At 41.4% G+C, this 26,335-nt stretch overlaps 1 protein-coding gene across 2 annotated transcripts in view; it reads right to left on the reverse strand.

Annotated features, from left to right (window-relative positions):
* helz2b (helicase with zinc finger 2b) overlaps window positions 1-26,335 on the reverse strand; it is a 40,901-nt gene extending 14,566 nt beyond the window's left edge. The window contains exons 1-12 of one of the 2 annotated variants that reach the window (XM_088608377.1): window positions 26,033-26,335; window positions 16,084-17,232; window positions 15,207-15,390; window positions 13,845-13,952; window positions 11,060-11,577; window positions 9,426-10,058; window positions 7,729-8,527; window positions 7,301-7,376; window positions 3,703-7,213; window positions 3,409-3,494; window positions 2,174-2,311; window positions 915-1,070 (exon numbers count right to left, since the gene is read on the reverse strand). In XM_088608377.1, coding sequence (XP_088464503.1) covers window positions 915-1,070; window positions 2,174-2,311; window positions 3,409-3,494; window positions 3,703-7,213; window positions 7,301-7,376; window positions 7,729-8,527; window positions 9,426-10,058; window positions 11,060-11,577; window positions 13,845-13,952; window positions 15,207-15,390; window positions 16,084-17,084 — 7,210 coding nt within the window. In that variant the 5' untranslated portion in view covers window positions 17,085-17,232; window positions 26,033-26,335. Of the gene's footprint in view, window positions 1-914; window positions 1,071-2,173; window positions 2,312-3,408; window positions 3,495-3,702; window positions 7,214-7,300; window positions 7,377-7,728; window positions 8,528-9,425; window positions 10,059-11,059; window positions 11,578-12,344; window positions 12,456-13,844; window positions 13,953-15,206; window positions 15,391-16,083; window positions 17,233-26,032 lie in introns of those variants that run through there. The other variant, XM_088608378.1, reaches the window with a different exon arrangement.

A 26,335-nucleotide genomic window follows, 5' to 3' on the forward strand; every position in this document is an offset into this window, starting at 1 on the left:
CTTTCCTATAATAAACATCGGCAAAAAGAAATTGTGTATTTGCTGCTGCCTACATTGCTACATAGTGCATGAGCGCAGAGGTCCTACAAACTGGTCTGTAGCTGTTAAGAGCATCTGCAGATTCAGACAGCTCAATGAATGTTTCAGTTTCCACGCTTTCTGTGGGTTGCTGTATTTCAATGTATCAGATGGTCCATTTACCATTGCAATAAGTTTAACATTCTAAAATAAAGTTAATGTTGAAGTCTCGTTCATTTTTCATTTCATTTGGTCTTTTACCAACGTGTATATTATAGTCACAACCGTAACGCTGACCGCTGTTCAAGTAAGTCAAGAAAATATAAGGGCATAAAATGTTCCATTCTGATAATTACTGCTTTCCACAAAACTCATTATTGCTAATTTCTTAATACATACTATCACTGGTACAGATTACATGACACCCTGCAAATATTGCAGACTAAAGGAAAGCTGCTTACACTAAAGAACATTTGGAACACAGTCACTGTGCCTCTATGAAATCTTAGTGAAGGCACTACAACAAATATTCTATAAGAATAAAGAGGAAACATCAGTAAAGATGAGAAATGATTATGAATTATGAACTTAGGAAGAGTATCCCACATCTTATATATTCTTTATACATCTATATGCACACAGTGCATGCTAAAACAAATTTGGTAAAAAAAGACCATAGAAATTCTTTGGAGACCACATTCACATACCCTTTTTTATATAGAAGGTATATTTCTATATCTTGCATTTAAAACAGTTACAGCACCAATCTACTGCTGAACTGCACTAATAGGATTGAATAGCTAACTTTCTGCACCAAGTCACCCGAGTCCCCTGAACTCGTCTTGGTTCGTACTGTGGTGGAATATGAAAAGATGAGAAAGGAAATGGACACGTGCCAGCAACCACATCGACAGACTTGTTGGAAGGGCCACAGTACAGAATGACTTCCTTCTTCTTCCTCTCCTCGGGGTCTGTGATGAGTCTGGGAGTCTTATGGTTCAGCTTGAAGAACCAGTACACGATGTAGGCGCCTACCACTGTTTTTCCTGTTCCTGCAACACCAGATATTTGGTTTAAATAGATCTGTTGTCACACCCAATGTAAATATCCCCTTACTGCTAGTGCCTGCTTTCTGTGTGTTTAACTTATTTGTATATTTCATATACAGCATATCATATGAGCTTGTGTGAAACATTATTACATAGTAATGAGAATATCTGCTGGTTTTAATTAAGCTACAGAATGAGGTTTCATGAGTGATCAGTAGGTAACAATTTTATGGAAGCTCATGGGGTGTCTAGGAAACACAGAGGTCTCAAATACAACTTTATAGGTCAAAACTAAACATACTCTCTGAAGATTTAGGACAATTTAATTGTGTCCGCTTAAAAAGATGATTGGATAAACTATGTAATATATGTCTGACCAAAATTTGAGTTCCCTTCAGTCTCCATGGAGCAGTGTTGTGTTAATTGAATTGGTTGCTTGCTTAATTTCAGGTCAGGTCAGGTTTCTCCAGGACCAGGGTGAGAGACCCCTTACCTCCTGTACAGCAACATTAATTGAAAAGGTCTGTGAAATATTCACTGCTATTCATTTTTAAAAAGGCAGTGATATTACTGAAGACTGCAGCTGGGCTCATCTACTTTACTTGTTGATATTCTTCCTGTAATCAACTCCAGTCTTTATTTTTATTTATGGTATTTTACACACAAGCCAACATAAGGACTCTTTTCTGAGGCAATTTTCTTGTCAGCATAAACAAAACTGCCTCAAGAATAACAAACTGTCGTATCTCTCTGAGAACATTTCAGGTGCTTTGGATAGTCCCCACACAAGTCAGTAATTCAGTGAGTACACCAATTTGACTTCCAGCCTGCCTGGCTGAGGGAGTGACCAAGAATGGTTGTGTTTAGAGAGCTTGTCTTCTCCCATGAATATGTTTATTGCCAGTATTTTAGAACCTGGATAAAGGACATATTGTTTTGAATATATTTTTTTATCATGAAAACAATATTTCAAATCAAACAGTACAAGACTGAATTAAGACATTTTTCACAGGAAACAAAACAAAAATCTGTTTTTATGAGAAAGCAGTTTTCTCAAAACTGCTTTAAATTCCTAAGTAATTTCCTGCATTGCTCTTGTTTCTTACCGGGTGGGCCCTGGATGAGAGTAAATTGATTTTTCAGCGCCTCTTCTATTGCATTGTTTTGACTCTCATTCAGTCTGGGGAGGCCATGGGGAGGGTCTTGTCTCATGATTTCCCTTTTTGGGATTACAGATTCCTCACCTGCAAATCCAACAGAGGGTCACAGAGACAAACAAAAAATAAATTGTTTTTACAAATCAATTTAAAATTACTGTTTAAGGTATAGTATCATACAGTTTGTAGCTAAGTTATACATTTCTATGTTATGTATTTATCCCTCAATTTATGAATATCACAAACTGAAAATGAAATTCCTTTTACATGTGGAACCTTCCGATTTGTCGCCTAGGTTGCATTCTCCAAGTTCAAACCTTATTTAATTGTCTAACTGGTTAACAGCACTATGAACAGTATGAAAATGTTAAGAGGAAAATAATACATATTGTACATGAATAAACACCCTTACCTTAACCTGTAGTTTTTACAGACTTGGTTATGAACCAAACTTTGCTTTTTACTTCAAACTCTTGATTTTGAGATTTAAAATGTTACATTTACACAAATCTCTTCACACTGTATGTACAGGTGTCCTGTGCAGTCCAGGTCCTTAACCACTGAATGAGTGAGAATGAATGAGCTGAGAAGCAGGAAGCTCAAGGACTGGTCTGTAACTATCTGCCCAAATATCAGTGTTTACTATAACAAAATGTTCATGAAGTATAGTGGAGCTTCTAAGGAGAAGAGCACCTCACAGAATTTCATCATAATGCATAACATTTCAAATATATATTTTAACAAATGTGAAAAATGTTGTGTGGAAAACAAGAGTGTGTCTGAAATCCAATTTTCAAAGGAAATATCCATAATAGATGCTCTTTTTAACACTCCTTGTAATCCCTTCAATTCCATAAACTGCATGATATTTTAGCATGAACAGCCAATTTAAATGTATTTATGGGGACGGCTTAAGGGTTAAATAATTTAGTAACAGAAATCAAATCCTTGAAACGGGATTTCTCACTAATTGTGAATTACTGTACATGCAAAGCTAGGGTTGGTCTACGATCTAATAAAAATGTAAGATAAATGTTAGGAAAGATAGTGCGGTCTCTCATCAGGTTCACTATCCACCAGATGCAAAGGATTTATCCTGCATATCCTTGTTCAGTTGTAGCGCAGATCAGCAGCGCAGCAGTATAACTTACAGTCTAAACGTGCAGCAATACTGACAATCTTACTTGCTCTGGGAATCCTGTGTCCAAGTGCTATCTTCTGAACAAGTTCATTTGCACATTTGAGGCTGTTCACAGCAGTTTCTTTGCGTCTAAAAAATGCACATCATTAATACATTGTGAATCATGTGACAGGGCAGACTTTGTCCATTTTTTTCAAACACCTTAAAAATTGTTCCAACTGTTCTAACCTCCTAAAGGCTCATTATCAGCTGACTGGCTACTTCTGAGGAAATGGGCAGCATGCCTCTTGAAAGACATTTGAAAGCATCAAAGGGATGTATCAGCTACTGTACTCACACATCTGGAAGGAGTTTGGGGATCAGCTCCACTGTGAATTTTGTTTTCTTCTGGAACACACAAGGTGGGATGTTCTCTATGAGGATATGGTTGAGGTAGAAACCAACCTGTACAGCTTTGTTTTTTGAGCCATCCTTAGGTTCTATAGCGTATTTAGTGATACCATGGGCCACCCATGTGTAACAGCCTGGGTCCACCTGCTCATCATCTCCTGAAGGACATTCCTGCTTTAAACTTCTTTTTCGAATACACAAGAAGCACTTCCTGAGATCACATTCAATAGCCCATGCTTTTTTGCAGTCTAAAGGAAGAAAAAAGGTTCCTTCTATGCTCTTAACATCCCTCTTAAAGTCCATCTCCATATCTTCAATTATTATACTGTCACTATCCTCCACTGCTGTAGAGGCAGATTCCATTTCACACAGTGGCCTCCAGATTTTCATATAGTCCTCACTGTCATCATAGAAATTTTTGGCTGCATTCTTTGCACCTCCAGAGAAACATGTACTGGGATCACGAGCATGTTCTAGGCACACTTCAAATTGTGGACTGACATTCAGTAGCTGCACAGCAGGCATATAAAAACCACGTTTTACTTCAGCAGTTAACTGGACTTGTAGAGTGTCCCCAGGCTTCAGACTGAAGGGCAGCTTAACAAAGTGCTCATGTTCAAATTTATCAGTCCGTTTTCGGAACTTTTCAGAATCTGAAGTATTCATTTTGGAAGACTCGGACTTCTTCTCAGATTCTTCAAAGCCATCACGAAAGACAGATTTTGATATGTGTCTGTTGTCGCTCTGATCCAACTTTGTGTTCATCAAGAGAGAGCAGACTCTTTTCCAGTCTTCCTTCTTGAGAGCTTGAATGATGTCCTGCCACCTCTCTTGAGGGAGGTGGCCGGTGCATGGACAATTCTGCAGCAGTCTTTGCAGCTCGAGATGGGTCTTGGTGGTGTCAGTGGAGTAAACCCTTCTGCGCCATCCCAGACTCATGCACTCTTTGTCCTTATCGAACTCTGGCTGGTCTTCTAATTGCAAGTCCCTGTACATAATGGAGTACTTCTCTGATAAAGCGGTTTTGTCAAAAGGAAACGACACCTTGAAATTGTCACCATCTGGGTCAACATCCACAACAAATGCCAGCTTCTGTGTGCTTTGTTTTCTCAGGTTCATGGCAAGACAAATTATTTCAGCCTTCTTTTGGTAGTCATTGGCTTTTTCATTCTTCTCAACAATCTTTCCACAAAATATATCAATTTTCTGTGGTGAGTATTGAACCGGAGTCTGACTGAGAGTCGCATGGAGCAGCCTCTGCAATATCACGTCCAAGTAACGTCGAAGAGGTGAGGAAGCTTGGGTGTAGGAGTCGAGTTGCAGGGAATAATGTCCAACCTTTGATTCAGGTTTGGAGTTGGAGCGAAGTGTATAAGCTTTGCCTAGCAACATCCTGAAGTGTAATATCACAGGCAGCAGCTGTGGGTGGATATCATCGGTAGAAATCAAATCTGTTATCTTGTCAAAATCTCTCTTCTCAGCTGCACTCTGTAGCCTTTTCCATGTGGATGTTAGTACACAAAAGGTTTTTTCAACTGCAGCTCGCCGAGCACAGCCTATATGGTAAGTTAAGTGCTCAGACATTGGTATTATGTCATTGTATTTCTGTCGAAAGTCATTCAACTCCTCAACCTTTGGGCCTTTCTGACATCTCAAAGGAGTTAAATACTTTGATAAATCTTTGTTAATCAAATAGTCAGATACAGAGCTATTGAACACAATCATGAGTTCTTCAATCATCTGATGGGCTCTCCTCTTCCCTGGGGCTCTGTAGTCATCAGGCTGATCGTAGCTCCAGTCCTCTTGAAGCCTGGCCTTTCTATGGACTCTGGAAAAGTGATAAGCGACTAGCAGGCAGTCCTCCGAAGTTCCAAACCCATAGTCTTCCTTCTTGTAACGTTCTCTTATAATGACTTCTGCTTCATCGTAAGAAAACTGTTTGTTGGACTTTATGTGGGACAGCACAAAACTGCTCTTCACAATTCTGTCTGTGTCCTTTTCTACTTCAAGAATCAAAGATATTGCCCTGCGATTACAGTAAGGCAAAAGGCTGCATAGTTTCGTACTGAGTGATGGGGGGAACATGTAAAGTGGCTCTTTGCCTGGGCGATAGTATGTAGCTCCACGTTCTCTGGCATAATTGTCTAAGTCTCCATCCATGGGAACACAACTTGCCACATCTGTAATATGAATTCCAATTTCATAGTGGGTATTTAAGTCCCTAACACTGAGCGCGTCATCTAGATCTTCGGCATTTCGTGGATCAATGGTAAAAGTTTGGTAATTTCGAAAATCATGCCTTTTTTCTTTGTCAGTTCTGGATTCACTGCACTTTCCTAATTCATTCAAGACAGGCTGAGGAATGTGTGGCCTTACATCAAATTCTGCATCAAGAACCTTTAGCCCTTCATCTAAAGATGTTCCTATAGTTAGGACCTCTGTGATGAAACCTAAAGGAAAGCAACAGTGCTCTTTCCATCCCACAATCTCCACAACAAATACGTGCATTCTCTTAGACTGTTCATTGAATGTTTGGTACTTAACTGCCTTCCATCTCCCATCTTCAAACTTAAAAATTGGAACTCGGTTACGGTTGTTCTTGCAACATAGGGTGCGAATTTTGGTGACACTGTTGTTTACAGGTATCATGACCTGAGTGACAAAGTCTTTGCCCTCTTTATGCTTCTTTAAATCTACATCTTCAAAGGTGCAAACAAACACTCTGGACTTCTCAGACTTCTTGAGAATTCCCATCACCTTCCCAAAGACAGATCCGTTTTCATTGGTAATTTCCACAACAACCTCATCCCCAGAAAAGGTCTTGCCCATGTTCCTCCTCCCATTGATTCTGATATGCACAGCTGGGTTATCAGAAACCATGACGTAAGCCCGATCATACTTTTCTATTACAATTTCCCCAGTTTTGTACTTGTTTGGTTGTTTCTTCAGTAAACTCTCCAATGAAGCCTCTTTCTCTGGATCAGAATGAAACATCTTCATGGGTCGGTTAACATTTTCTGTATCATCCGTAGACTCTTCTTCTGAGGTCTCAAAGGGCACATCACTGCAGTCATCCATCAGCTCCTGCAGTATTTCATCTGTGCTCGTAATCACTTCTGATATGACAGACTCAGAATCACTGCCAGTGTCCTCCTCATCCTTATCAAACCGTGCAATCTCCACCACTTCTTGGTCAATGTGCTCCATGGTGAGGTGCTGTGGGAAAGCACTGCCCTTCTCGATGCACTGCGCTATGTAGCTCCTCCAGATCTTAGAGCACTTCCCGAAGTAGCACAGAGCTGCCGCATCTCCAACCACGATGACCTGGGACTGCGCTCTGGTCATGGCAGTGTTCAGCACCCGCGGCTCGTTGAAGAACTCCAGAGCGGCTGAGCTCAAAGACAGCAGGCTGTCTCGGGTCTGAATGGTCGTCATCACGACTACTCTGAACTGCCTCCCTGCCCAAGAGAATACAAAATTACACATCAGCGTTACATTCTACATCCTACAGTAGCTCCAGTCATAACTGGTGCATCATCCAATACCTTGTACGTTTCCCAAATTCTCCACCGACACTCTGCCCAAGTATCTTTTCCGCAGTTCTTTTCTCAAAAGACCAACCTGATATTGAGAAGAGAGAAAGATTTGAAAATGAAAACTGTATCAATTGTACAACCATCTACAATCCATAATGGAAACAAGGCTGGTAACATTTCTAAGAAGATTATGTTATTGTGCTGATTTCATAAAAGAAGTGCCTTGAATTATGAAAAAGGTCCACACTTCTATGATGGTAATGCTTCCATACGTCTGACACACAAATAAATACAATTTACAGACCTTGGTGTCGCTGAAATATTGGCCAATCTCCTGACACTTTTCTGAGCCAAAATGATTTTCTTTAAAAAAAATCGAGGCACACAATAGTTTCCACAAAAATCAAATACAACAGCAAAGGTCAATATTTTCATACCTGGGTCCCCTCAGAAAGAACACAAACAGTCTGTTGTTGAGGATTTCCCCACTGAGAGGGCCAGTCTTTGAGCACACTCTGCACTATTTCTGCTACTTGAGCAATCTCCTCAGAATTGAACCAGGACATGGTTGTAGTGTCCAAATGGGAACTCCCGCGGACATGGTGGAACATCAGTGGATGGACCCGAGGATGAGTAGGGACATTTCCAACAGCTTTGATGGCATCACTCTTCCCTACATAGAAGTGAGTCGACACAAACTCCACTATCTCTCTCGTGGAGCGATAGTTCTCATTGAAGATGATTCTGCTTCTCGAGGCCACCTCGTGCTTCTCCCCCTGGTAGAAGTGAAAGAGGCGATTCAGCAGAGTGTGGTCAGAGTGCCGGCCCTCTTCCACCGAGAACAGCTTGGGGCCCATCTGCATGTGGTCTCCAGCGAGCACCACTCGGGTCCCCTTCCCAGCCAGAGCCAGGGGCATCAGCGCAGCGCACTCCAGCATCTGGGAGGCTTCGTCTATCAGGATGTGGGTGAAGTAGCCAGGAGGGAGCTTCAGGGGCTGGAAATAACTGGCCAACACTGTTGTTGTTATGACAACCCTGAAAGAGTCTAATGTCTTCCTGTCTGGGAATTTGAAAGACTCGCGATCTTCTGAAAGCAAGCAGTATTTTAAGGTAATGTCATCGGTGGCGCCCAGAGGCACTCCTTTTTTATTTGCCTTGACTCTCAGGGGTAATGCTTCAGGGTGTCCAGAGTTGACATAGGAATGGAAATGGTCCTTCACATATAAATCAGCAGAGCTGAAATAGAAGACACAGAGCTTTGTCAGTCACTACACTCTCTGCATTTCTGTTTAATGTCATTCGGGATCCATACATATAACCGTGGGATAAAACAAAGGTGGTTCCTGTTCACTAAGAGGTTGTAAAATTGTTATTATTATGTGGTAGAAGGAAGCTACACTACATGCAAAAAAAAAACAGTTTCTCACAAATCTAGTGTCTATGAGGTGCTGAACACCCTGTTAAAACTCAAAGAGAAGTATATCTATTATTCTAGAGCAACAGATGCTCTCCATGCTACAGATAATGACTCTTAGAAATCACTTACAAATGTACTGGACCTATTGATTCCAATTAGTAGCATTTTCACCACCTTCTTTTACACATGTAAGGCTACATATCTCTACCAGTGTCGCTGTGTGTGAATACAGGAGTCGTACACTATATGCAATAAGGTTACTTACAGTATCATGTGCACAACACATCATCACCATTTAGAGAACAAAGCCCTTTTGAACTTATAGTCTTATGTAACTTAATGACCTTTTAATGTCTTACATAATCTAAGGTATTGTTACTCAGCTACGTCTGCTGATTTTGACTTATAGTAAATTCAGAAAAGCCAAATTAACAGCGTTTTCCTTCTGGTGAAGGAAATCTCAGTTAACAAGGCTAGGATTAGAACATGACAGGACAGGTGTTATGGAATATATATATAGAAAAAAACATTTTAGTTAATGGAAAACTGCTTCAGGTCCTCCAAAATGTGCGGCATTATATAAACAATCTTTACTATTCCAGCACATGCTGTATTGTTCGTTAGGCCTTTTAAACAAAGGTTTTAGACTGTAAAGTGATCCGCATGAAATACCAAATCTACACGAAGTTGGCTATCAATTCCAGCTCTAGGACTAACCTGTTTGTATGGGTGCAGATAAGAACTTTGGTGCTGGGTTGACGAACAACTTCCTTGGCTGCTGTCGCCAGTGTGAAAGTTTTTCCAGTCCCGAAAGGTCCATAAATCAGTAGTGGAGCAACAGGTTTTTCTCCATCTGTGTCCCCAGTGATGTAAGCCATGGCTGCGCTCTGCTTTGCATTGAGCTTGGAGAATGTCCCGCTGTGCACTGGCACAGAGCAGGCCGTCACATCTGGCAGCACTATCCCCACATCTGGAAGGAGGTCGACAGCCTGATGCCACTCGCAGAACTGGAGACGGTTCAGCTGAAACTGGACCTCCATCTCATGGGTTGTGTCCTTCAGGAGACCGAGGTCTGAGCAGCACCGCTTGGAAAGCTGTAGATGGATCTTGTTTTCACTGCTAGCATCCTGGACAATTATTGCTTCGAACACCTTGTTGTTATTCGCTGGAAAGGGAGCTATAAGAGCCGATCGAACTGCTCTTCTGAGCACATAGCCCTCGGGAGTGTCAGTGGTCAGTGCGTAAGGAATGGAGAGCGTGGCAAAAAGCTCACCAGCAGGAGCGATCTTCATCCCAAACTGGGACGCCGAGAGGATTTCAGTCAGGGAGACAGGCCCTTGTAGACTCACTCTAGACATAAGCAATGCAGCAGAAATCAGCATAATATTCTTCCTTTCTGACATTTTATTTTTGCCTTCCGTTGCAAAAGATAGTTCTGGCAAAGGAAACTTAAACTTTTTCTTGAACAAATCTTCAAAGCCTGTGTACAGTCATACTTCCTTAATCTACACATTGAGGTGACTCCATTTAATGGAATTATGTGAAATAGTTGATCTGTTTTAAATAACAATGAAGCTGGCCTTACTTTCATATGTTTTGCACTGAAAGGGGGATGTACTTTTTTAACATGTAGAAGAGTACAACCAGGCAGACATTTGATCCTGAATTATTTCTCTCTTATTTGCAAGTTACTATGACTTTAGCACTATCAACATAAAATCGATGGGTCAACCGAAGATGACAAATATTTGTCTTTTAAATACTAGAGACTCAGAAGTCGTTTTTGTTTTTTGGTCAGTGGATATTGGTGAACCAACAAACCCTAGTGAATCTCTTAACAAACACTGCTGGGCACTTTCTCAGAAAGGGGCCATTAAGGACTATGATTCTTGTCTTATGTACACTTCCTAATGCAGTCTCGATACTGTTTGTGTTCAACCAAGAGTGGCAACTTATCATGTCAGTGTCTTTAACAGAGGGTCACACTCCTGGACTTGGGAACCCAGAGACTACTGATTTACAGTCCAGCCAAGTTCTTTGCTTAATTGAACTCTCAATTGAGAACCTTTAATTGACCTCTTACTTGAAATTATATAGTGGAACCTTTGCAACACTCTTTTTCTACTCAGATGTTGGAGATTATTTTGATAAACACAAACATCTTTAAGATGTGTCTAAGAGCTGAAAATAATTAGGGTTAACTTGTTGAACAGAACCTATTCTGAGGTAACTCAGAGCTCATCTGGGACAGAAACCAGTTGGATTGTGGGTTCTCAAGGTGAGGATGGGTTACATCCCCTGTTGTATTGGGCAGCATGTACAGCTTCTCTAATGAACCACAGATCTGTTACCTTGAGGCCACCTCCTCCTGGGCCAGCTCTTCTCTGTAGAGGAAGGAGTGCATTCCGTCTCTGTAGTTCTCCCTCGTAAGGGGCTCAGTTCCCTCTGCTCTGGGTTTGTACCGCAGGTTCAGCTGAGGCGGCTTGTACTCCTTCAGCAGACTCTCCTCTGCCTCAGTCCTCTCCAGGCAGGGCACGATCATCCTGTTCCCACGGTGCCAGCGCTCCAGGCTCTGGCCACAGGGCCCGCTGCCCTCGGGCGTCTCCGCAGGGGGAGTCGGGCTCCGCTGACCCACTCGCACCCGGAGCTTCTGCAGCAGCACGGGTCTCATGTCAAAGTCGAACACCACCCACTGCTCGTAGAAGCCCGGGCTGAGAGATTTGAAAGTGACGGGGACGTCGCAGCTCATGTGGGATGTGCAGAACGTGTTCCCTGTGGCGTACGTACAAGGGCCTTTGGGACCGATGTCACCCAGAGTAAAAGTGGCTCCTTGTTCGTGTTTTAGCAAGGCGACGTGCACCAGAGGTCTCTGAGAAAACACACAAAAGAAAACGACTAAATAATGACTGATGCAAAAAAGACATTTTCATGGGAAAAGAACTCTTTCACAAAATTTTTCACTTTGAACACTTAAACTCAGTGTTTTATTTTCTGATTCTGTTCCAAAAGTTCTTAGTTCTTATTAGTTACAGATACAGATTTGGTACAGATTTTCTAGTACAAAAAGGGGCTTTTTAACCTTATGGACGGCTATGGTGAAATTAATGATGTAACAGAACCACCACAATACTTCATATTAGCTGCAAGTGTATAATTAAAGTTGTTGAGATCACAATTTTCCGAAGATTCCTGTCAACTTGGACTAACGATTGGTAAATAAAAAGCTCATTTACTTCTCATCTAAACTAAGTTGCATTAACATCAGTTCTTATAATGGTAGTAAAGAATATTGGGGACTATTAGATTAGAGACAACTATTGGAGACAACTAGATTGTTGAAGTTCAAAACAAAGACATATTTCTACTCAATCCTCATGCTTACCTGTAGTATAAGGCTCTGCATGAATTGGCACCTCAGTACCTATCTGAGCTACTATCATCCTACTCCCCACCTCATAACCTTGGCTCGTCTAATTCTTCGAATTCTGGTCTCCTATCTGTCCTCCAAGCCCATCTACACTCTATGTGCAACTGGGCCTTCTCCTGTAATGCTCTAAAGCTCTGGTACTCTATCAGAGAGTCACCTTCTCTAAACTCCTTCAAATTCGGACCTTCTTTAGAAAAGCCTTTACTGACCTGGTTCTGTTCTTTACCTCCCTGCTCCTACTGTATTCAGTAACCCCATCTACTGTCTCCTTGTGTATATCCTGTGTCCTGGACCGGGTGTACTATCTGTGTAGAGTTTGTATGTCCTCCCCACGTTTGTGTGGGTGTCCTCTGGAGGCTCCGATTTCCTTCCATGGTCCAAAAACAAACTGGTAGATTAATTAGATTCTGGGAAAGAGTTCCCTGGTGTGTGTATGTCTGGGGTTGTGTCTATCTGCCAATCCATCCATTCCAACATGTGAATTAGCTGTGTCCTAAAACTCATTTTCTATGAAGCTTGTAATGTTATAAGGGATGACTGAATCCCTTATTTGCTAAATAAATCTTACGCCTAGAATTTTTGGATTCCTTATTTTTGGGCCTCAGCTAATGAAAAAGTCCTTAATTTCCCTTAGATTGTTTTTACGGCCTGTTCTACTTCTGTAGTTTTAGTGCTATAAATAGTACTCAGATAACAATTAGGAAGCAAGTCTACATGAATGCTGTTTGGTAGCGGAAATATTTTAGCAGGGCGTACTCTCAGTAGTGAAATGTGTACACAAATTTGAACTGGCATTTAAATTACCAATGGCAAAAGGAAAGCAATCATAGAAACATTTGCACAAACAGTGGGAGTACAGAACACCACTGTCAAGCTGAAAGTGTACAGGGGTATCATGCTGGACTTTAAGCGTTCAAAACTATGTTTTGCAATGATTTTAAAATAGGGTATTCTACAGGTACTTTAACAATTATTGAAAAAGCAGTGCATTGTGGAGGGTCTTTAGTTATAATTAAGAGCTAAAATGTATGCAATAATGAATATAAAAATACTAAATATCTGAAAGTGTTTTCTGTTTACTGTACTACTAACAGAAAGAAAAGGGCCAACTCTCACGATCGCTACCCCTCCTCTTAAGGGCGCTCCAGCTCATCCCCGTTCAGCCTCATTCCCCGCACCTGTTCCTTATTCTAACCACCTTTCAGTCCGCCTTAAAAGCCAGGCGCTCATTTCATTCGAGGCTCAACATTGAATCCCGTTTCATGTGAGCCCGGGTCCTGCTGCGTCTTGCTCCGTTATGATTTTAACTTTCTGTTTCTGTTCCCCCCGCCAGTCCCGACCTGGTTCCTGTTTTTAATCTCCTGGATGGATTGCCTGGCACTGGACTTATGCTTGTGTTTTGGATTCCCCGTTTGGACTTCCTCTTGGATTGTTCACCCCGGACTCAGTCCCCTTGGACACCTGCACACCAAGGACATGCCCGCTGTCTCCATTCCCGTCTTCTGCATGACTTTTCCCCCACTGTTTCCTCACTATTCCGGATTGTGTCGTCTGCATAGGGTTCGAAAAGAACTGTTCGTGACACCAACCACACAGGATTTAACTTCTTCATGCACTACTTCGAAATAAGTTATCCTGTAGGGACGTTTCATATATCACTCCCAGTGAAGGATTCTGAAAGCTTGTTTGATTAAGAAATGTTGTCTCACCTCAGTTCTAAGATGAAATTTCCATTTTAGCTCTGTGTCTGCCCGCTCACATGAAAGACTCAGTTCCTTGTCACACGTGATGTGGACATCATCCACCTGGTCAGACATCTGCAAAAGCAAATTAAGTTATGGCCATCGGAATGTACTCCGTTTCGTATAATACTGTTTTTTAATGGGATGAATAATAATAACTTTTATTACGAATGAGGTTTTCCAAACCCGGCACACATGGTAATAAAGAAAACACAAAAAAGTACAAGAAAAAATAAAAGAAAAAATAATAAGAGCATATAGGTTTATACAAATAGAACATAGGGCAATCAGATATAGGCCCTGGTTAAAAGGTGAGTGATGAGTTTGGATTTGAAGAAGTTAGAATTGTCTCTCATAGAGTCAGAGGAAGGTAATTCCATAACACTGGAACTTGAAGTATTTAATGTGACTGAAATCTAGAAAAGATATACCCTTTCAGCATTATCCATATTTTATTTATCACACCAATAAAATAATTTAGCATGGGTCTGTGATGATTTTCTGAGTTTTTTAATATGTTCACCAGGGCTGTGTCAGCAAATGTAATGAGATGTCTGTCTGTGTGGACGTATGTTCTCATTCGTCAGTCTACAAAATGTACTTTATAGAGGCAACAAGACACAGCCTTCAGCTGATCCAGTAGAAGTTTAGTGTATATCAGATAACCATTGCTTCATTTTGATCTGTGGAGATCTATTTGTTAAGTCTAGAATCCATCTTACCAAGTTACGTTTCATTTGAAGTTCTTTGAGAGTTTCTGAGCTAGTAACAGTGGTTGTATTGCATTGAAAGCTGATGGGAAAAATCAACAAACGAGATCTTACCAATGCCCATGCTTGGTCAAGCTGCTGACAGACCAGGTTTAACAATGCAAGTACTGCATCATCTACTCCCCTCTGTTCTCTGCTGGCCAACTACAGGGGTCAGTGAGGTTCTCTGTGCTCTTTGAGATGTGTTGCTCTATCCACTCCAGACTTTTCTCAGGGACAGATGTCAGAGTAACTGGCCAGAAGCTGTTAAGCTCACTTGGCCTGGAAGTTTTTGCAATGGGAATAATAATACCACAGAGAGGGCACTCAGGTACCAAGGGACCATGCCTTTGTATTTCTGTGATTCCTTCCCTTTATCTTGAAAAATACATTTTCACTCCCAAATATCAGATATGATGTGGACACAGAAAGTAGAAAACATCCTGTTGCCCTTTGAAAAGAAGAAAAAGGTAGGTCTACCGCATGGAATTCTACCAACTGGACACGGCTGCACAGGTGCAGAACCCACCACGCTTGCAATCTTTGCATATCTTCTGAACTTGGCAAGACTGGGACTCACAATGTGCACTTCGTTGCTGCTGCTCCTGTACTCCTTCAGCAGGAGGTCCTGGTATGAGAGCAAGCCCTGCTCTTCCAAAGTTCTCCTTTTCTCTCGGGCCTCCTTGGTCCGCATAAACCACTCCTCCCTCTCCTCCACTGAGTGTGCATACACACAGCTGTCACCGTATTCACAGGTGTCGGGCCTGAGGAGGAAAAGATGGCAAGATTCTCAATCCCAGCAGGCCTTGCTCTGAAACAATTTAATCTTGTGGGAGGTTTGGCCTTTTTTTATACCACTCGGCACAGCTGGTGTTGTTCCACTGTGCCAGCAGTGGGACCCAGTGTTGCTTTTGGTTGAGTGGTTCAATTGCTTCATGACACGCATGTATGGCAATATGCCTTTTTAAACATAATGGATATATACATATGTACTGTACATAATGCAGAGTGGCGTATTATAAAAATAATCTCAAAAGAAGCTCCTCAGTTTCTCCAGCTCCATCTCTCTCTTAGATGTTATTGAATAAATAATAATACTCAGACACATTGGAGTAAAACAAGTATATACGCATCTTCCTATATCGAATAAAACCAAATTAGGAGCTAGGATAAATCACCTGGGAAGAATGAACAACTCTATGGAACACAAATAATCATCTTCAAGTCCTGGGTATGTAATTTGGCACTAAGAGTAAGGGCAAAGTTTAATCTTAATGTTGGCCCAGTCTGCAGCTAATACAAACCAAAAACCGCAATCACAACCGGTTTCCTATTGCTCACAAATAATCCTATTTGCTTGGTGCAATGCATTCCTGTGTATTACGAAAAGAGTTGAAGGCACTGATCACCACTAAGGACTAGTGTACACATAGGGCACTGCTATGTAACTCATTTACCTGTCACAGAGCACAAACTCTTGTTTGCGCTGATGGGGTGGGGAACGGTATTTCCACTCCGTGGTGGTGTCCTCACTGATCATCTGAGTATGCTCTAGAGACGAACAGTGGTTTATGAAGCTTTCTTGTGAGGAAAAAGTCAACAGGCAAACCTTACAGTAGATCTGAACCGGCGGAGGCGCTGGGGTCGGGTCTGGGGCTATGGCCTGTCTCCTCTGGGACAGCTGGACCAGATCTTTGCGATTCAGCTGCCCAGCAATCTCTGCCTTCCACACAGCCATCTCCACCTCGCTGTGAGCATACGAGCAGCGCAGAGACCCGTGCCAACATGGCGAACCCTGGGTGATGTGCGGGCAGTACCGCAGGGTGCAGTGAGGAGGATGGTGGCGTATCTCATTATACACTTTCTTATTCCACCCTTCCACCTGGAGGTGGACCAAGAGGGGTGTCCATTTGTGGGCCGCTGGGGACGAGCAGGTGTTGTTCCACCTTTTGGGAGCAACTGTTTGGGGTTTGCTGTAGAAGCAGGTTTGGCAAAGCTCCTTGAACTCCCCCGAGAACTCAGACAGGATGCCCTCTGCCACGCTTGGTGTCGGGACGATGGCTCTTTCGATGGCGGTCATCTTCGTCTCCTTGACCAACCGCATCAGAGAGCTCTGATCAACTTGGCGCCGTTTCTGAAAGTTCCACACCGCTGCCTCCTCTTGACTTCTCGCGAAAGTACAGCGGTTCTTGTGGTGCCTGCAGCCTGATCCCTCCACGAAATAGCGGCACACTTCATACTTGCTTGGATTCACGAAATGAGGTCGGCGGGACACTGGTCTCCACCACCCGGAACCTTTCCGTCTGACCAGAAGCACATCCCCATTGCACTGATGGTGCACTTTATTGAAGGAGTAAGTGATTTCATTTTCCCTCTTGGCACACAGGGAACAAGCTGCTTGCAAGTCGTAGGTCTGTAAAAGCTCATTGAGGAGGGAGCCACCTGGATGTGCGGGCATTGTTGCTTGTGTAGCGATCTATAGCTCTACACCATTACATGTAAAAGCAATAGGCACCATGAGAGGTAGCAATATAAACAGGAGGCCCTTGTTGCACATGGTTTTTGGTGGTTGCAGCATATTCCCTGAACTGGTGAATCAGCTGATTCTAAGAAAAAAAGACACAAAACTATTATTATTTATAGTTGCCTTCATTATTCTAGTTGTTACAATGGTTGTAGAAAGCGATTCCCGGAGCCTAAAAACAGTGAGAAAAGGACGAGGTACAATATTTACTATGCTGTAAATGGCATGAAAGACAATGATCAATCTGACAAACGGGTCTATTTAACTAGGAGAGATGCAATTTTAATTAGAACAAAAACAACATTTTTACAGGTTTCTTCAAACATTTGTCAAAATGATTTCTGTTCAATGCCTGTGTCAGATGTTGTACTTCATTTATAACTTGCTATATCACAATTCTCTAATAAGCACACAAGATAGTTTCAGCGAGTTCTGTTGACATCACATTTCAGATGCTCCATTGTTGTAAAGAAATTAAACTCTTGCAACAGTTACCAAATATGATGTCATACCTATTTTATATTATCTAAAAAAACAGCTCTGTAATAGTTCCTTGGAGACTGCTAGTTAAGATAGCTGGTAGGTCCAAAGAGCACTTCTAAACCTCACTCAATTGCATTTGCCAAAAATACAAAAGAACACTTTTACAAGCTAAATCAAGCTTATCTCAGGTTCACAGCCTGTTTCATGTTTTGTTAATGACTGGATAGTGTAAAGGCACCTCACCACTTTCTGGAATGTGAAACCTGTTTTAATTGATTTCTCATGCAATCTAACAAATTCAGGGGCTCTTCAAGATAGGGCACTGAATTCTGGAATACTACTGCAGCTTGTGCTTTAGCATAAAAATATATAAATGCAGGCTGAACAACAAAATGTAGTAAAAAAAAAGTATCAAGAGAGCTGTGAGAAGACAAATAGTGGCTCCACAAAAAGCACTGACAAGTGTCTTGCACAGACGCACTTGCCCAGTTCTATTTGGGGGGAGTCTGCTCTATAATTTCCCCCTGTGGCGTTACGCGGGGGCGTGTTCAGTGTGGAGGCGGAGCCCTGGATGAAGGGCGACGCGTTGCCTTTGTAGCCACAGCTGTTCTGGTGCTCTTTAAAAGCACACTGGACAGCGCCAGAAGGGGGGGAATATTTACCGTCAGTTCTGGAGGGGATTGTACTAGCGCTTAGCGGTTTCTTTTTCCGAGGCTGGAGCCCGTTAAATAGGGTAAGCATAGGCTGGATGTCGCGTACTTTTCTTTTTTTGCACCTTTTTTTATTTCCGATTCTTGTTAATCTCATACCGGTCCTTCCGTCCCTCAGTTGGAGCCGTTGACTTTTTTTTTTAGCGGTGCTCGCCGCGGCTCCGCCCACTCCCACGATGTCACGCCCCTTTTGCTGTTGTGGCTGTGAGCCGAGAATAATTCGACTCTAACAGATCTTGGTTTGAACAAAACCTAGATAGCAAGGAGATACTCTACAGCTTGGGTAGGGAAAACCCGCTTTTGACTTGTTATAGATCAGTGTTATCAGTTGTAATAATAATTAATAATTGCTTACACTTACATAGCGCTTTTCTAGACACTCCACTCAAAGCGCTTTACAGGTAATGGGGATCCCCTCCAACACCACCACCACCAATGTGTGAGATTTAGCTAATATTTAATTTAAAAATGACAACTGTTTGACATTTAACACCCAAATTAAATTGGGTGTAACTTAGCTAACTACCTGTCTACATTGAGTTTTCTCTCTCTGACTTTTTTCCTGTCACACCCATACTCAGCCATGCAAACACACTTGGGCTATAAATGCAAATTAAAAGAAATAAGATCACAGCACATGATCTTGCCTGTTGACATTTAAGGAGTGTGGTGAAGAGCAGCACTTATTATTACTCAGGTGCCCACACGCCCAGGAATTTAAATGAAAATATGGTTCATAATAAAAGGACAGTGCAGGATTCAAAGCACAAGCTACTAGTGCTAGTGTTACCAAAATGGAAACTTCAAACTTTTACGCCAAAGCCAGGCATCTGTTTTATTTTCTTAAGCCAGTAAGGAATATACTGTAGCTTGTTATGCTTCTAGGTTTTGTAAATGAGGAAGGCATCCTGTAAGAACATTGACCAAAGTAAAAGCAGTTGGTCCTTTTGTGCTTTTCTCCTTTACTATTCATGTTTATTTCGGCAGAGTTGGCCAAACCACTTTACTTCAACATTTTCACTGGCCATATTTCCACAGTGAATGTAGAGAATCTGTTTGTGCATGTTGGGATGATTTAGGACATAAGAGAGGATGGCTGAGAAACGAAGACACCCAATCTCAGTTCAGGCTACATGCAGCATGTTACACCCATACAGTGTGTTCTGTGACATTGGTGTGGGTGATTTCTGGCCAGCAGCTGTTTAAACAGCCTGAATGAAAAGGGGAAATTGTCTAAATGCATTGTGCAAGCATGACAGAAACACAGCACAGTCATAATTATGGTGTAAACATATGATCGTTTAACATTCCTAAGTCCCGAGCTGTCATTTAGGCCCTAGGATCTGGCGCGCTGAGTGACGGCCATTAATAGGCAAGCTGCTCTTTCTGATACCAAAACTGTTTGCACCAGAATGCTGCCTGTAAGACGCCCTTGTTGAGCTCCCCTTTTGGGAGCGTGGCAAGTCAAGGCACAGTCTTGCACCACGAGACCGCCCTACAGCCCACAGTTGACAGAATGAGCACCAGCCATGAAATGATCATGAAGGGACTGTGGCGATGGAGATGGATATTGTGGACTCTAACCTGACTTCTCCTGCCATATCAATGGGAGTTTCCTCACCACACCTTGCAGGTTGGTAGGACAGATCAATACCCACTAAGTGCAAAACATGCAGGAAACATCCAACCCAGACAAGCTGGACATACAGTAAACACATTTAGCCATCCCCCTCGGACCACACCTACACCATCACCATCTACCTCTTTATGATTTCTTATCTATTGCACATCTCCAGTCATTGTTTACACGTCTGTATTGTTTACATTCAAACTGTCTACATGTTTACTTGCACATTGTCTATTGTTTGTTTGTACATTGTCTTGATGCATTGTTTGCACTTTGTCTTGTTTTTTACACTTGTTTTACAATCGAGAGACTTTCTGTAAGTAAGAATTCCATTGTACCAGTACCGGTTACATATGTCAATAAAGTTCAAGTTCAAGTTCAAGTTCTTGTATTTGAATTACTACAGTGGATTGCTTTACAGAGGCTGGGCTTTGGAAACCTGAAGCACTATCGCTCAAATCAGACATAACATGTTATTACGGAGGCTTGTTTATTCTTTGCTCCAGGTGTTTTGTTTTGTGCGCTGGAGGGAATACAAGTCTGGTTTCACTTCCTACGAAGTATCCATTGGTTTTTGCTTTATAAAGAGAGAAACATAAGGGATTAACTTGAGTTCCAAACCGCAAAAGCAGTTTCCAAGCAACCAGATCCTTGCTTTCCTCCTGAGAGAGAAGATAAGATTCTCTACAGTACATTGGCATATACAGACAGGTTCTTCGGTCTAGGACACAGGAGATTGAGCAATTTCATCCAAGCACATGAAATCCTAAACATTTGCTGAAAGGGAATTAAGATAAATAGGAAATGCATATTTACACAAAGGTTTGTGGGCTTTCTAGCTAGGCTATTTAGGCCCAAACGCAGCTCTTTCAAGACTTGGCATAATGAAATTTCAAATTCACTTACAGTGCTCAACTTCCAAATGAGAAATATGGGGCCTCCTCACACTTGAACTATCAGTTCACTTCGGTTGCCATTTTTCAAAGCACTAAATCATTAGATTTTTAAATTAGGACATCTAAACGCATATAATCTCACAAATTGAGAGGGGTGTTTCTTTTCTAAATATGCCAATTAGCCGAATATTACATGAGTGTTTTCACTTCAGTAAGTCTTGCACCTGTTTGTTCTTGTTAACATAATTATCCCCATGAAATTGTATGACGTTTTGGAGTCAAGGAGGTATGATGGGCGTGCTCTTTGCTTGTGCAAAACACACTTGGGGTTCTAGGTCTGGAATAATCCACTTGCTTTGAAACCAATGCTTGTTCACCATTGTTAGACATACTGTACTGAAGATAACTGAGTTTTGAAAAGGGCAAATAAAATTCATTACACAGATTGTAGCATCATGGTTAGCCATGCTTATTATTTTGTTCATTCATTCCAAAATGTATTTTACAGCTAGGCCACATGTTCATCATCAGAGGAGTTACACCTGTACATACTGCATCCCTCAGATTTAATGGGAGTGTTTTGCTGAATACAATTTTAGAAGAGATACAAACAACTGGTCTTTATTTTGACTTTCAGTACTGACTACAGGTTAATTCTCCAATAAGCCACTTTTTGTCTTATTTGTCTAACAGGTCTGTGTTTTTACTGTATTTTGCAGAAGGGGTAAAATAACAGAACTTTGCCACACTAGCCTAAACACAGGCCTTCATAAAAAAAGAAAGAAAAGATGAAAATGATTTCATTGAGCTGCCTAAGAGCATTTAATGTTGGGGAAACTGACAAAGGGGCCTTTCTTGAAAGCAGCTCAAGCATGCAAAAACAGGACATGATACTGTATAAGTATGCAAAAACGGGACCTGATGCTGTATTTTTTTGTCAAGGATACTTCAGTGTTTATCAAACACTTTTGTACATTGCAAGGAGCTATGTGAGATGTTTAACAGTGAATAAACACATTTAAAATGTATGAAACCAATACTTATGCCTGCATCTCTGCAAAGACACACAGAAAAGATACAAACAACTGTGCCCCTGGCACCAAACATGAGTTAATCACCAGCTGGCTTATGCAATGATGGGATTTCCTTGGGTGAGAGTAGACATCGTTATCAGTTCTACAGTCACGGGCATGCCTGTTTTCAGTGCTCCATGTTTTAAAGCTTAATTGTGATCCCTGGTGAAAGAAATGGAAACAGTGGCAGTACAGATCAATTAAGTGACCAATTGATTCAAATTCATTAAGACTCGAGGGTGGAATGATCGCAGAAGACATGGCTGACCCCCCAGGACCAGAGGTGCATATCAGTGACCTGCTAAATCATTCAAGAGCTAAACTATGTTGAATTTACAGCGGGTTCGTTAAAACTGGGCTGAATTCTGAGCATGACACATGTTCCAGGCTCTCAATATAAATATTCTAATGGCATATTATTAGGACTACAGGGTGTTCCCATTAACATCCACCCATTCAATGTTACTTTGCACTGACTTTATTCCTAAATGGAGGTACACCCCACATAGCAATGCTGACACTCCCCTATGTCCTTAACAGAGTTCCTGCCCAGAATGCAGGCAAGTAAGTTTGAGTTTTGCGTCGCACGCCACCATCTTAGCCACGTCACAATGATACCCAGCCTCCCGAGAGACGCTTCTGGGTCCTCTTACTTCCTTGCGTGCGTTTGTGTTCTTTATCCCCATTGTCTACGTGTCCGAAATACCCTTGCAGTTCTTAAAATCACGAGTGGAAAGAGAAGTGCAAGTGATAGTGGCACTGCTCTTGCTTAAAGCAAGGAAAAGCATCTTAGAAGTGGTATTGATATAAAACTGGCTATCATAAAGAGAAATTGAAAAGGTGAGCATGCAGTTAATGTCTGCATTATTGTTTTAAATGACAAATTCCTTTCTTATGTTTCATAATTAATATGGATGTGTCAATGATAACATATACATAGTGCTAAAATACGCTAAAATACCTTTATTAACGTCTCTGTGCTGTTCAAGGGGTAAGGGACAATTCTTATAAAAACAATTTCATATTTACAGTAACTTAAGTGTATGGTTTCAATGGATTAATGCACTTTACTGAATGTACTATAATTCAAACAAACTGTATTATTGCCAACACGGTACATGTTTAAGTTCAAGAACAAATCCTTGCTATATTTCTATTATACATTATGTGAAAATCATCCCCTGTAAGGGTTCCATTTGCATAAATTATATCTTTATGGTTCCTGACCCCTCTTAATTACTCTACTATCTTATGGGAGAATATTTCCTGATCAGTGTTGTTTCATTTAGTGTTGCAATATTCTGGCTTCTAACTCTGGTATTAATGTTAATAATGCATTATAAGAGAGTTTTACCCCCTTCATTAGAAAAGGACATTTGTGGCATACCCTGCACTATATTGCAGTTTTTCCCTCCCTCTGAGAGTTTGTTATATTCTATATACTGTATACCTCAGCTACCAACAATGTTACTGAGCAATTAAAAAAAAAAACTTTTTTTGCAACAGTTCCATTTGTCAAGCTGCGGCTCCATTTAATTCCCAAAGTTGCTCTTTGTGCTCCTGAGTTTAAGAATGGGATATTTCCAAGGTTCTCTTTTAATCCTCACCTTTTCCCTAATATTGTATTGGATATTGATCCAATGTTACTGTCCTAAAATCTGTTTTGTCTTCCACAAAGCTGGGCAAAGCACAGTATCACACAGACCCAGGCAATCTCCAAAAACACAGACATGACCAATATCTCTGTGTTTCAAGTGGACTTAGTCAAGAAAACGTACTAGAAATGTTGTTGCATTGTATTGGGAGTATCAAAATGCTTAAATTTCACCTCCCACCATACCTTATTCTTGAAGGTAAGACAATGGGCATTTTTTGAGACTTCATTCAGCTGTACCTTTTCTTGTCATGGGCGACAGTCAAACGTCCAGCTGGCCAAGCAATTTCACTAATATTTAAGACTGACTGCATCATTTTCATGAGACTGTTAAGCCAGCCTTCTGAGAGTAGAGAAGGTAAGATAGAAGAGAGAGAAATTGGAGGAGATTCAGAACTATAGACTAGCATCTCCTTTACAGACCAGACTACAGAACGTACAGGTCATCTGAGCACTGAAGAGACCAACACCAGGATTTATGTAAGGGACTGTTGACTTACTGTATATATTGACTTAATGATGCATATTTCAAAGGATCCCACTTATTAAGCATTCATTTAAAGGAATAATTGAATCCTGAAAAGAACTTTTAAGGAATAAGTTCCCTCTTTTCCCTGTACAATACTTGTCCATCCAGTAAAATGTTTCTATTGCTTTCTGCAGACGAAATATCCCTGAAACTCCAATGTTTGTCAATATTATTGCATGCCTGCAATTATGTAAATGTTTGTCTTGCAGCTACACTGTGCCAGAGAAGAGTGGAAACGCACAGCTGAAAATATTCTGTTTATTTTTCCTGAAAATACGGTGTGTGTGGTTATTCTTTTGCAGTAATTATTTTTATATTTTGCTTTCAAAGGAAGCTGGTATCAGGACTTGATCTTTCTTATTTATAATTTTAACCTCTTAAGTTAAATTATTCACACACCCTTACTTTCTACCCACATTTGTGCTTATTATTTTTGTTCTTATATTCTACCTCTTCTGTGTACAGCTGTATGGAAGAAGGCTCCACAGCCTAAACATTGTGCTTCTCTTCTCTTTTCAGCATGGAATAAACCTTTACTTGTTCCTTTGCAGCCTATGCATGCTGAGACCGCTACCTACTTGAACTACATACTACAGCAGAACTACAGCCAGCAGCCATATCACCCTGCAACTCACAACTGGCAGCCCACTGAAGCTCCGCAGGTGTGAGCCTGGTCAGTACCTGGATGGGAGACCTCCTGGGAAAAACTAAGGTTTGCTGCTGGAAGAGGTGTTAGTGGGGCCAGCAGGGGCGCTCACCCTGTGGTCCATGTGGGTCCTAACGCCCTAGTATAGTGAGGGGGACACTATGCTGTAAACAGGTGCCGTCCTTTGAATGAGACGTAAAACTGAGCTCCTGACTCCCTGTGGTCATTAAAAATCCCAGGGTGTTTCTCGAAAAGAGTAGGGGTGTAACCCCGGCGTCCTGGCCATATTTCCCATTGGCCCTTACCACTCATGGCCTCCTAATAATCCCTATCTTTGAATTGGCTTCATAACTCTGCTCTCCTCCTCACTGATAGCTGATGTGTGGTGAGCGTTCTGGTGCACTATGGCTGCCGTCTCATCATCCAGGTGGATGCTGCACATTGGTGGTGGTGGAGGGGATCCCCATTACCTGTAAAGCTGGGAATGGGGACTAAAGCGCTTTGAGTGGAGTGTCCAGAAAAAGCGCTATATAAGTGTAAGCAATTATTATTATTACATAAAGTATTATTATAATATTACAGTACTGTACATAACACAACAGTGGCGATTTCTCAAAATCTGAATTGATTATTTGATCAGCCACAAAACGCAAGGTGTTAAAGTAGTCAGTGGATTTTATATTAGTGGAAAAAGTGCTGCACTACTTAGTTTGAAAAGGCTTTCTTGTGCTGAAGCAGCACCTCGAACTTCACTTTCTATAAAGTCAATGCAAAAATAGATGCTCTGGCCCTTTCACCTGGATGGTAAAAACAGGGGTCCGAAGTCATTAAGAGTTGCTGTCTATCACTGCAGTCATCAGGACAGCTTGGTCTCCAAAAGTTTAAAACACATTTCTTTATTACCCGCCCTCAGCACGTTTTTGGTACAGTTAAAAGCGTACACCGTACCGTACATTAGACACACTGGTACCAAACTGAAGAGTAGGTTTTCTTTGTTTATTTAAAGCGTTTATTGTAGCTGAGAGGTAGCCCACATGATAATCTATCTTGCAGTAATGAAAACTATTACAGTGTGTCTCATTATTTACAGCGCTCACTCCTCAAAGGCATTGGCTATTCACACAACGGACTATTTCTGTTCCTCTCGTTCAGCTGTAACGTGTTTTAGACCCACCGATGTCTTTTGAACAACATTGGTTTACAAAATAGCAACGCAGAAGTGAAACAGACCCTCACTAAAAAATTGACCGAAATCCGTACTTACATCAGTGCAGTCATTTCATCTCGGCACCGGGATCAATAATGTAGGAAAGTTTTGATTATTTCATCCACACACGTACCGTTTCACGTCGCGTGAAAAAAAAAGAATAGAAAGTGGGAGATTATACCATGTTTTATTCCTATAATATCAAGATCATACTTTTCTCCGTTTTAATTTTGTGTATTCAAAATGTTTAGCCTGTTTTCGTCTTACAATAACAAGGAAGGATGTGCCAATATTTATAGTAGTCTTGCGAATCATGAGATCCGGGCACCTCCTTTTTTCAGTATCCAGTATCGGTTTACT

This window comes from Lepisosteus platostomus, chromosome 15 (assembly GCF_059453375.1).
Source record: "Lepisosteus platostomus isolate fLepPlt1 chromosome 15, fLepPlt1.hap1, whole genome shotgun sequence".
NCBI classification, from domain to species: domain Eukaryota; kingdom Metazoa; phylum Chordata; class Actinopteri; order Semionotiformes; family Lepisosteidae; genus Lepisosteus; species Lepisosteus platostomus.